Genomic DNA, 12753 nt, shown 5'->3' with positions numbered 1-12753 from the left:
TAGCGATGGTTTTTATCTCAGAATGGAGTGAAATAATGAAAAATCATTATATAATATTTTGTTTCATTGTTAAACATGTATAATATATTAATAGATACAAGTAATTATTTTTATTTCTGGTCAGATATGAGCTTCGTATATTTAATCTTGACATCGTTGGGACAATGCTTCGCGATCTAGTAAACCAAATATAGCTTGTAGATATAGTATTCGCATAGCAACATATAATATACATAATTCTTAGTACAGGAGCGCTATTATGTAAAATTATTGCATACAACAATATTAAATAATCCTTAATAAAAAAAATGTTATATTTAATTTGAAAGTTTTGCGATTGTGTATGAACTAAGTTTCAGCAAGTGCAAGAACTTACAACTCAATGTCAATAATAATAGAAACAACCTAAAGACTGCTATTTTAAATGCATAGTTTGCCGTCCGCGCTAACGGTATACGCTGGCGGGGCACCAGTGGAGGATGATACGATGAACATCATGAGGATAGGTCAGTTGACCTTGGAAACCATCATGATAAATTTCTGGTAAATTTATCATGATAGTTTCCAAGGTCAACCACTTGGAGATCAAGCAGACATGTTGGTCATTTCTCATGATGGTTTCCAGAGTTTTGGAATCAATCGCGTGGAACCTAACATGGTACAGTGTAAGCAATGGGTTTATAAATCCACATTACTGACAATCACTTCCCCGCCATGCTAGAAATTATTGCAATAACGTTGCATAATAACGTCCAAATACTTATTTTCGACTATAGGAAGATAAGTTAGACGCTTGCAGGGCAACTGACAATATGTTCTCAACTCGGCACTGACGCAAAAGCAGCTACTTTTATTTCACTCTCATTTATAAGTGTGAAAGAGACGGAATAACTAAACTAAGGTCGTTCGTAATTACCTTTTACTTAAATAATAAAACATTTGCACAAAATCTTATACTAAAATAAGAAATAAATACGAAACAGTAATTGAATATGGTTGATTTTAACGGAATTCGCCTCTTATTAATAACTATTTCTAGCAAATAGTAAAATAAAAATTATTTTGTATAAATTAGAAAGTGTATTTAGTTTTAATATAAGGGACACTGGCTGGTAATAAAATACTGAGTGTAATAAAAAAAAATAAAGATTCTTATTTCAAAATTATATTTTGATTAGTTTGGAATTTATATTTTTATTTTTTATGGAATGTCTACTTTTACTTTGTTTTGGTAAAGGACTTTTACTTAAAATTACTTAATTGGGATTCTAATGTAATGTTAACCAACGTTTATGTTATAATTTAATTAACCTCATTCTTATATTATAATAATTAGCGTAACCGAAAATGTCACTACAAATTAAAGATTTAGTTCCCTATTCAATACTGGTTGTATTATCTATGGACAGTTTGTAAAAAAACCATAAACAAAGTATACAATACTTAACTTTGTAAATGCATTTGTGAAATATACATCAAAAGAGGTTTAAATTAATAATTACATCAAAGAGTATAATCAATTTGTTTATATTACCACGGAATATAAATTCTTCATCTTAAAACAACAAGTACCTAATAGTATATGTTTTTTTTTTTTATAATTGCCATATACAGGAAGCGCTCTTAACATATTGTTTCTGATTAAAATAGTAATGTATAAAATAAACAAATAACAATAAAGTTAAGTATCGATTTCCGAAAACCCTTATTAATGTGGCGCTGATGCCTGTGTGTAATATTTTGGTTTTATGTATATATATGTATGTATTTTTTTCATTCCTTATATATGTTCCGAATATTGTTAAAAATTAATATTAGAATAAATACATGTACTTTTAAAAGTATTAATTAAATATTAACTGTGGTATCCTTTTATAAAATGTGTAGCTTTTGTGGCTTTAAAATTTGCTGTTTAAAATGTTTAGAAAGTAAGTTGATTAAAGTTATTCATTTAAAAGGTGTTTTTTTTTATTAAAGCAACCTAAATTTCCTACTTGTCTATTTTATTATTATCAAGTACTACATAAATTATTTTATTACTTAAGTATAATAATATTCTATAGAGTAGGTATCTAATTTAAATACTATACGTATAAAAACCAAGGATGTTAGGGCGCTCCGTAACAGTATGTAATATTATGTTATCTGTGGTAACAGTAACCGAACACGAAATAAAAGTTTCGGATAATATCGGATAGGGGCCGAGCCTAATTGAGATACTTTATGTAACCATTTTATTAGCTATTTGGTTTTTACTTTTGGAATTCTTTAAAAAAATAATATTCGTAACTGAAATTTTCCGAAAAAATGATAACTTATTTCATATCTGTATCCGTACCCGTATATGGTATAATAATCATTCCTATATCCGAAACCTATCCGTATCCGAAATTTCGTATCCATAACATCCTTGTTAAAAACTAATAATATTAAAATAAATACGAATATTTATAAAATATAATTTCAAAACTCGTAGTGCTGACACTAAATAGCACAGTGTAAAATGAGCAGAACTATTTAAAATTACTACTCTAGCCTATTTTCTTTATTATTTAACTCAGATCACTCGGACATTCCCCAATAAAAAGCAATAAAATACTAAATGAATGTAGGCACGAGTTCGAGGCAGCCATTTCTTAACCCTGGACAATTAACACAGCGCCATCTAGTCCCACTGTAAGTAGAGCTTGTATTATGAGTACTAGGCAACTGATGTAAATACTTAGATATATTTTAATTTGTAAATACATACGTAAAACACCCAGACCGATACGAACAATCATAATCATGAATATAAATGTTTGCACCGTGCGAGGAATCACACTGGCGACCAACAGAAGTAAAACAGTAAAAATTGAAACCGCGGCAATAGCTAGTATCATACAAACTGACGTATCTATCGACAATTTCTATAAAATTAATTGAATTGTCCAATTGCAATAATAGCTACCTAATCTACTCTAATAAGTTAGCGGACTTGTCTTCAATCTTATCTGACCATGTCAAGTCCATTATCAATTCCCGTTTTAATCTACAGTGAAGCAGAGTATACGTATATAGTCAAATAATACATATATGCCGTAGAAACTGTTATAATGACGCTTTTAATCGGTATAGTCGCATTTATATTTCTTCTACTAATATACAAGTTCCGATCTAAAGACCCTAAACCTATTTTTGGTGTTTACTCTGTGCCTGGGAAGTGGTATTATTTAAAATATGCAGTGTTCGCCGGCATATATTACTATAGAAAGGTAGGTGAGTGATAATTTTTGTTAATAATATGCGATAAAGTTGTATGTTCAATTATCACTAAATGGGGTAATAGTATGTTTTAAACATCTGTTAAATCATATTTACTGAGCAACGATTACTTGAATAACGGCCGTGCATGCCAATAGTTGTTCATGCACGGGATTTTCATTTAATGTTAGACATAGACACATAAAAATTACTAGCTTTTGCCCGCGGGCAAAAGCTAGTAATTTCGCTCACGTTATTTTATCACCTTAGGGGTGGAATTTATCAAAATCCTTACTTAGCGAATGCCTCCGTCATAGTAGCTTTATGCATGCAAAGTCTCAGCCCGATCGGTTTAAAATTGACAAAGTTTCATACAAACTTTCATCCCCTATTTTAACCCTTTGGGGGTAGAATTAATCAAAATCCTTTCTTAGCGGATGCCTACGTCATAACATCTACCTGCATGCCAAATTTCAGACCGATCGGTCCAGTAGATTGGGCTGTGCGTTGAGAGATCACTACGTCAGTCACCTTTGAGTTATATATATTTAGATACATTGTAAATAAACTGGCTTAAAAAAAAAGGTATTTAATTGAGTTTCTTGATCTGGACGGTAAGGTAATTATAATATAAACAAAATTACGTTCATAAGCGGGTACAATATTCTACAGTAATAAATGATTTTTTAATTTGAATTTAGTCTCTGGCAGCATTATTATCGGCGTTACCGTGGCAGATTGCCGTCGTCAGTGCCGTGATCACAGGGACGATTTATGATTACTCTATTGTTTCATATGTATATATGCATGTTAGTCTATAAGGTATTTATAATAGGGGCCATTAGTAGCCTGAAATAAATAAATAAAAAAATATATACAGAGGTTACGATAGAAGAGATATCGCGCTATTTCCTTTCAAAATTTTTCTCTTGACGAGATCAATATGGGATTAAGTTCATAGATTGCTTAAAGACTAATAGAAGTAGGTCTAAGTATAAAAAAAAATTCAGGATGTGAAGAAAAAATATGAGCTTGTGTTAATTTATTCTTCAATATTTCCAACGCATTAAATAATTAATAAGTATATAAAAGTCCATGTATCTGCATGTACCTTACTAAATATCAAACTTGACTTACTACTGTTATTGATATTATTTATACTATATTATATTATTTATACTCTCTAAGATCCAAAGCATAAAAGAGAGGTTTCAGAAAAGAAATTAGTCTATAAATATATTTATATAGATACCAAAAATTAGGTAATTTAAATTATTACATAGGTATTATTACATAAATATTGTTATCACGACAGATAATCTCGTATTTACTGTCATAATAATTTTGAAATGAAGCATTATGAATTTACCTATTTGCAACTCAGAAGCGCATGAGATCTTATAAACTGCGATATAATTTATATATCTATGCTTTACACGTGATAATACTATGATAATTTAATCCTTTTATATCACACTAACCATGTTCCGCGATTTTATTAACAATCTAATGTTAAAGACATGGCGGCTTAAAAATTTCTTCGTTTCGATTCGCTTTTCGTCTGAGTTTTTTGTTCTTTTTGCATATATATAACTCAACGGTGACTGATGTAGTGATCTATCAACGCACAGCCCAAACCACTGGACGGATCGGGCTGAAATTTGGCATGCAGGTAGATGTTATGACGTAGGCATCCGCTAAGAAAGACTTTTGATTAATTCTACCCCCAAAGGGATAAAATAGGGGATGAAAGTTTGTATGTAATTTTATCAATTTTAAACCGATCGAGCTGAGCCTTTGCATGCATAAAGCTACTATGACGTAGGCATCTCCTAAGAAAGGATTTTGATATATTCCAACCTATAAATATCGCAAGCGAAGCCGCGGGCAAAAGCTAGCTACAGGTATAAATCTTACTCTTGAATCACACTATATATTGCTGAAAACTGCATTAAAATTCTTTGCGTAATTTAAAAGATATATACGAACAGACAGCGGCGACGACTTTATACTGTGTAAAGTAAATAAACTACTAAAATGTGGAAAACAAATTATTTCAGTATTCAAGTAAGGCCGCTGGTAGAGATGGTCGTGCTGGACAAGGAATGAAGGCTTTAGCGAACCCTGGAGATATGGATCGTGCACAGATTCTCAGCGATCATGCCAAGGTTCGTTTATTTTACTGAGATATATTTTTTATACTACATAGGTGGCAAACAAGCATAGGGTATCTGACGGTAAACGGTTACCGTAGCCTACGGACGCCTAAAACACCAAGAGTGTCATGTGCGCATTGTCGACCTTTAAGAAACCATAATATACCCTGAAAAACCCCATGCTGTCCTTGTCTTTCGAGAAAACCTCGGCAGGTAGCTGATTTCACAATCCAAGTGTACGTGTGAGGACGCTTAAAATTTGGAAAAAGGTTTCAACGTCACCCAGATTTCTATTCCAGCCGCCAAACAGCTTGCTTTGTAAGATTTTTCAGCTGTAGGCCGAGATAAGGCAGTTAAATTAGAGATTAATAATAAATAGGCATGATAACTTCCATAATGGCAACATAAATGTTTAACAAACGTCATATAATACCTTGATTTCCGAGTGGCATTCAGCGTACAGAATGGCAACATACAGGGTTTAATAGTCGTCATAATAACGTATAGTTCGTAGTGCCATTCGTGTATATAGGAGACAGTTACCACTGACCATCCAAAGTGGCATCAGGTTGATTGCCATTCCAACTAAATAACAATCGTGACTTATAATTACTGGAAGATAAATACACTTTTTTTATTATCGATTAATCCATTAATAATCCTATCTATACACAACAGGAAAAAACAATAGATAATAATTTATAATTATCTCAAAAATGTCAATGTAAATTCGATTTATTTTGTTATTTCACTATGTTTTATGGAATACTTAATTGCAATCAAGTACAGGTCACATACCAAACATTCACCATTGTTACGTATGTTTTTATGGATATAATATATCTATAGGATGTAAGGAGGACGTGCCTCAAAGACCAGTTGCTAGTTGAGAGTGTCTTCATTGCTAATTTAGCCTACCCGACATTTATTTTATAATAATGCACAATTACCTACAACATACATATACCGAAATTATCGAAATTACTTTTCTGGACCCTTTTGTGCGACAACCGCGAATAAGTTTAATAGCATATGGTATTAAACTAAAAAAAATTGTCATTAGTATGGTATATGTCATATACGATACCAATGACATCATCTACGTGTATTATGTTTGTTTTAAAAAGAAATCCGTTTCTATATAGAATGGTGCCCCACTGCGCCAATTATAGTATGTTGTATACAGATATATGGTATTATAGTGTTTGATACAAAACTCCTCCGAAACAGCTTGACTGATTCCTATGAAACTTTGTGAGTATGTTCAGTAGGTTTGAGAATAGGACGTAAACTATTTTTATACCCTTAAGTGATAAGGGCATTATTATTTTCTGGATAGTTATTTTCTATGAAATGGCACTAAAAATACACATAATTGAGTTGTATGTATTTTAGTGCCATTTCATAGAAAAAAAACACTATTTTCCTGACTACCTAATTACTACCTTGGAACCTAATTTTTTAATTACAATTTAACTAGCTTACCCGGAAAACGTTGTTTTGTTATAAATTAATCTATTATCGACCGACGAGAGTACAACATTATTAAAGTCATAAATGAAACTATTAAAATAAAATAATTTTCTCTCCAGGCTTTCGACGCTGTGTTCTTTATATCTGCCACAGACATCGATGACAAAGGTGTTTACGTCATATCCGGTTGTGAACGTAGACCTATGGGCATGTGCAATGGACTCTTCTACATTGGGGTAAGGTCTACTATGTATGGAAAATTTAAATGTCCATCTCGTTTGCAATTATAGTGTTCACTTATTTGTTATTTATGTCTTTTTGTATGTAAGTTGTTATCGACATAATATCGGCTCGTTAGCCACAGCTACACGTCTTTACTCCGCGGCGGCGCTTGCGCAGGGAATCCCTCCCCTCTTGCGCACGGCTGCCCGTGTACGCTCGGCTCGAGACCATAGATAATAAACTGCTAGTGTTTCCACATACACTACAGCAATTTCAATTGTTATCTTAATTACAGACATTAATACTAGCCATACACCTAATGAGTTTCTATTTGGACGGTCTCGGTGGTCTAGCAGTTTAGCACACCGATTTACGTCTGATGATCGCAGGTTTGGTTCCCCACACGGTGCAAACATTTGTATTCATGAGTATGATTGTTTGTATCGGTCTGGATGTTTTCTAGGTGTATTATGAGATTTCTTGTAAAGTTTATACAAAATATAATTTTGTTCTTAGTAACGAAAGCCTGATATTTAATATTTTCGTTTTAACTACAGGCTGATGACCATAAATTTAATGGAAGTTTTTATTTTTTTAACAGTTACCAGGCAAAGGACTGCTGTGCAGTAAAAAACTACCAGACACCGTACTTTTTGGCGCTGACATTGGTGAATTTGGTGCCGAGGGAATTAAAATGGCTCCCGTAGAACCTATGAAGAAATGGGCTATATCTTACAAAGGTCAAATGTGGTGAGTATGACACGAAATTTTATAATTCATTTTCTCTAGAGTAAAGTGATATTTTTAATATGAACTTGATAGATATTTAAAATATCGGCTGATCAACTGATTGCCCAGGTGGTCTAACGGTTTAACACACTGTCTTATGGGCGCGAGATCCCCTTCGATCGATCCCCGTCCATACCTCCGATCGATCCCCCGTCCAATTAAAATGGAGATCGAAATTACAATAGCCTAAGCTGAGATTCGAAACCCTAGGGGTGCTCTCAGACTAAATTCGTATTCGTTAGGCGGGAGTTGGCCTTCAGCCGCTCCATTAGTCCATCCGTGGGGTTGGAGTGACATCTGCACTCGCCCGCTGTCCGCCGGTGCAGCTGTAAAGGCCAGTGGCGGCCAACAGCATTAGAGTAGTCCGAAAAAAAACAATCATCAATACTTCATACGACACAAACATTTGTATTCATGAGTGTGATTATTTTTATTCGATGTTTCTATATGTATCTGTTTACAAAAAGAAATTTATAGAATTATTACTAGCAGTTTAGCAGTACAAGTGTTACATACTTTGGAACAAGATGACGCTGTGTGAATTGTCCTGGTTTATTATTTTATTACTTTTTTAATTTATTACACTAAATACAGAAAATAATTAAACTAGTAAATATAGATGAACTAATACAAAAGGCGATTTTATGGCTTAGCAATTTCTTCGAGACTACCTTTAGATGGGTAGTGTAAGTAAAGAGAAGAAAAGAGTAGGTGGACACATAAATTGAATAAACATATATATACATATTAAATATATATTACATAAAATAACAACAAAGACATATACACACATATATAATAGCGCATTAATCTTTGGAAAGAATGAACTAAAAAAGAACCATATTATTGTAGGTATCAGAACGACCCCAGCAAGACGGTAAACGTTGACTTCCAAGGCGAATGGACAGCGACCAGCCAGTTCTTTGACTTTGACTCGGATCTGTACCCGGCTACAGTCATCAGATCAATAGCGAGAGAAACCTGGAGCAGAGACTACTTCGAAAGACTGAAGACGTGAGTAAATCTAGAAACTAGTGATTACTTGCTTAGTGATCTAATAGCTGTAAAATGCCACTAAATGATTTTTTTAATTTCAGAGCTCACCAATCTCACTATGAACAGTTTGGTGTCCTAAAATGTAATTTTAAAATAGATCAAGAATCGTTCGTGTACAGCATGCCTTCGTTTAGAGACCATAGCTTTGGTAAGATATTTTCAAATATTGTTTTGTACATATTTTGAAACAACCATAAGTTTAAATCTCTAAATCTAAATCACCTAGAACTCTATTTCTATATATATATTTCTGAAGCTCCGGGAATGGAAACACCGATAACAAACCAAAATAATCCGAGAGACAGCTCGTTCGCTCATGTTGGATTCAAATATGAGCATATCCAAGAAAATGTGGGCATCTATGACTACCTCATCTGCAATTTGAGTCGTGATGATATATTTATTTTACTATATATTATGTTTAGTGCAAAGTATATAAAACGTTTTTTTATCTCGCAGGTCAGAGACGAGATTGGAGTTTAATGCATCGATATGCGTTTCATCACATCTTCCTCAAAAATGGTGTCAGTATTAGCGTTGGTGTCATCTGTCAACCATCAACAGCATCGGTGTGAGTGAAGCTACAAATATATTTTCTTCACCATTACCATCATGGACGTCATCCTTACCATTGTCATCATCATCCAAGTACCAGTTTCATAGTACTTTAGTTTTCTCAGGGTTGCCTTACAAATTAGTTATGTCTTTCTTACATACATATCATCATCTGCTTCTTCCTTATCCCATTCATTTGGGGTCGGCGTAATATGTTTTTCTCTTCCATTCATCTCTGTTCGCAGTCATTCCGTTATTTACTCCCTTTCTCACCATATCATCTTCCACACAGTTCATCCACCTCTTTTTCGGTCTTCCTCTACCCTTATAATCATCCACATTCATATGTAACACCGTCCTTAAGATATAATCTTCTTTCCTACGCATTACATGCCCATACCACGATAGACGATTACTCTTTAACCTTTCTGACATAATATATATTAAAAAACCACCAACACCAATAGAAAAAATCAGGAAGAAGGAGATTGTCAGTAATTGAAACTTTGACCATGCCGTTACCACTGAAATTCATCGTGATAAATTGGGCTGACTTCATTGATGACTGCTCTTTTTATCATCATACATCATCTACTGATGCCCGCCCGTTAGCGCAGGTGGGTGCATCCAACCTATTATCATCCACGTCGTTCCCTCTGGAAACCATCATGATAAATTGGGCTAATTAACTTGACTTTTGCTCATTTTATCATCCTCCATTGTAGCCTCGCCCGTTAGCGAAACCGATTGCATCCAATCCATTATAATTCATAAAATAATACAAACAATCTGACTCATGAATTCAAATGTTTGCACCGTGTGAGGAATTGAACTCACGACTATCGTAAAGGAACACAGTGACAATGACGACCTGACATTCTAATCCTACCATATCCCACTGAGGAGCACACTTCCATCATCATCCATTAAAAAATATAGCAATGCTCTTCTAAATAACAAAACCTTCTCCACATAAATATATTGCTTCGAAAGAACACCCACTCTTTGAAACCAACCAACGGCATTTGACCGCCTCCGTGGTCTAGCGGTTTAGCACACTGCCTTACTTCCAGTGGTCGCGGGTTCGATTCTTCGCACGGTACAAATATTTGTATTTTTAAGCATAATTATTTGGTTCCGTCTAAGTGGTTTCTATGTATATTATTTTTGTAATTATAAAAAAATTGTCTATATATTGATATCAGTTATCTAGTACCCATAACACAAGCTCTGCTCAGCTTGGGACTAGATGGCGCTGTGAGAATTTTCCTGAGATATTGTTATTGTTAAATTTTCAGATTCGAAGCAGGTGAAGTAGCGTTACCCAACGGGAAGGTTCTGCCTATAAAATGGGTAGATCTACGGCTACATAATCACGGAGAGAATGGACAGGCTCCGAGAGACTATGCCTTCAGGTTCGGGGCTGGAGATGAACTGTATACAGTTCAGGTATTTAATAATAATTATTATTATTATTTATCTCATAGATATGGTAATACCAAACACACAAAATCTTCTATCAACATATACAGAAAAAATGTTAAATATACTGATCTAGCAAAAGAACTAAAAGTACAATAGCAGATAGAAACAGTGAAAATTCTCCCAATTATTATCTCGCCTACAGGTGTCATTCCAACACACTAAACATGTCCTTACACAAGCCTGAAGATATTAATACTTTACCCACTTACTTTCAGGAGGACATAGGCTACTTTATAATGCAAAAAAGGGTTGTAAGTGGTTGAAAGAGCAGATGAAAGTCTGTATGATAATATCGTCATTTTTTAAAGCTAAAAGCTTTAAACTTACATTTAGGCTGTTGATTAAATATAAATAAAGAAAAAGGGTTGTAAGGGGTTAAAAGGGGAGAAGTTTTAAAAGCTAGAAGCTTAAAACTTACTTGCTAGACTGTTGCTTAAATATAAAAATAAATATGACATTCAAACTTTGTAAAAATGATAGGTGATAATGGGAGTAAAATAACATGAAAAAAGGACAAAAGCTTATATGGAAATGCGTTACTTTTGAAACTTCGAAACTTTTTTTGTTTGTCTTTTTTGGGTTAGACGTTATTGAATATTTCTTTTATTCAGTCAAGATCATTCGCGGACGAAGTAGTAGCCACAGTTAGTAGATTACATATGTATTTAATAGAATTAACAGTTAATTTTAATGGTCGCGAACAGGTTCAAGTGGAGTACGAGTCAATACACTACGTTTCTGACGAGTGGGAAGCCCGGATGGTGGAGCGATTCTGCAAGTTCATGGTGAACAATATGCCGGGCAGGGGAGTCTCCGAGTTCCACTACAGACATAAAGGCGGACGACCGGAATCTGTTGCTAAAAACGACCCGGAGTGGTACAGGAAAATGCGTCATAAAGCCACTGACTCGCTACCAAATGGAGAACTTCTCTAATAGTAGAGCAATAACGCAACTATTAAGAGATTGTCCATTAATCACGTGAGGCTTGAAACAATCTCCCTCAAACCGTCTCCCTCCCCCCCTGGGAGGGGGGAAAATATCACAGGAGGGAGGGGGAGTGTAGTAAGATATCACGTGTATTTATATTTTCTATTTTTATGGCAATCAAAAACAACCTGTATTTTTATGGTCCTTAATTTCATAATAAAATATAATTATTGTTAATATCTGTATTTAAAGAAAAAAATCTTTGCAGGCACTAAAAATAGACGTGATGTTGAGGGGATGGGGGGATTGTCCTAAACCTCGTGTCACCAAGGGGGAGAAGGGGTACAAAATTCTAAAAAAGGATCACGTGATTAAGATTAAGACAATTTTAAATATACGTATTTATATATGACACATTCCTCACACGGTGAAATCAAATGTCTGTTATTTATGAGTATAATTGTTGATATCGGTCTGGATGTTTTGTATGTACGAGTATATTATGTACTTACAAAAAATAAAATATTTAAGTATTTATATCAGTTGTCTAATACCCATTACACAACCCTTGCTTACCATGGGACCATATAACGCTGTGTTATTGTCCCGCTTGTCCAGGGTTATTTATTTATAAAAGATTGATAAAAAAAATAATTGCGAGACGGCCTTGCATATACTGACAAACCCTTCAACAAGAATGTAGAGACTAATAATATTTATATATTCGTAAGTTATAGCTAATAAACCTTTTATCCTTTTTTCAGCTTTTTTTTTCATTCAATCCTATTGTAAGCATGCAGCTCGCCTGATGGTAAATAAAAATTGTCCAAAAAATAAAAATACAT

General features: G+C 33.9%; 1 protein-coding gene across 2 annotated transcripts; it reads left to right on the top strand.

Annotated features, from left to right (window-relative positions):
- The first annotated feature begins 3095 nt into the window (after nucleotides 1–3095).
- On the top strand, nucleotides 3096–11977 carry LOC131851551 (uncharacterized). Of its 2 annotated transcripts, none has more exons than XM_059202059.1 (9): nucleotides 3096–3254; nucleotides 5304–5411; nucleotides 6992–7108; nucleotides 7696–7844; nucleotides 8736–8897; nucleotides 8981–9087; nucleotides 9399–9510; nucleotides 10793–10943; nucleotides 11684–11977. In XM_059202059.1, exons 1-9 carry the CDS (start codon nucleotides 3096–3098, stop codon nucleotides 11912–11914), a joined length of 1296 nt encoding a protein of 431 aa, XP_059058042.1. In that variant the 3' UTR covers nucleotides 11915–11977. The 2 variants fall into 2 exon arrangements, with proteins under 2 accessions (XP_059058042.1, XP_059058043.1); XM_059202060.1 differs by having other exon boundaries at nucleotides 3181–3258.
- The last annotated feature ends 776 nt before the right edge of the window (nucleotides 11978–12753 follow it).

This window comes from Achroia grisella, unplaced genomic scaffold (assembly GCF_030625045.1).
Source record: "Achroia grisella isolate CSIRO2021 unplaced genomic scaffold, CSIRO_AGI_Agris_v1 utg784, whole genome shotgun sequence".
NCBI lineage: Eukaryota > Metazoa > Arthropoda > Insecta > Lepidoptera > Pyralidae > Achroia > Achroia grisella.
Note: the sequence above shows the minus strand (reverse complement) of the source record. Positions and strands in the feature narration are given on the sequence as shown.

Excerpts from the sequence above, each read along its gene's own strand:
- LOC131851551 (XM_059202059.1), top strand. The coding sequence starts at position 3,096 with ATGACGCTTTTAATCGGTATAGTCGCATTTATATTTCTTCTACTAATA. Across the intron at positions 5,412-6,991 it reads TTCTCAGCGATCATGCCAAG|GCTTTCGACGCTGTGTTCTT; the intron begins GTTCGTTTATTT and ends TTTTCTCTCCAG. Across the intron at positions 9,511-10,792 it reads CAACCATCAACAGCATCGGT|ATTCGAAGCAGGTGAAGTAG; the intron begins GTGAGTGAAGCT and ends TTAAATTTTCAG.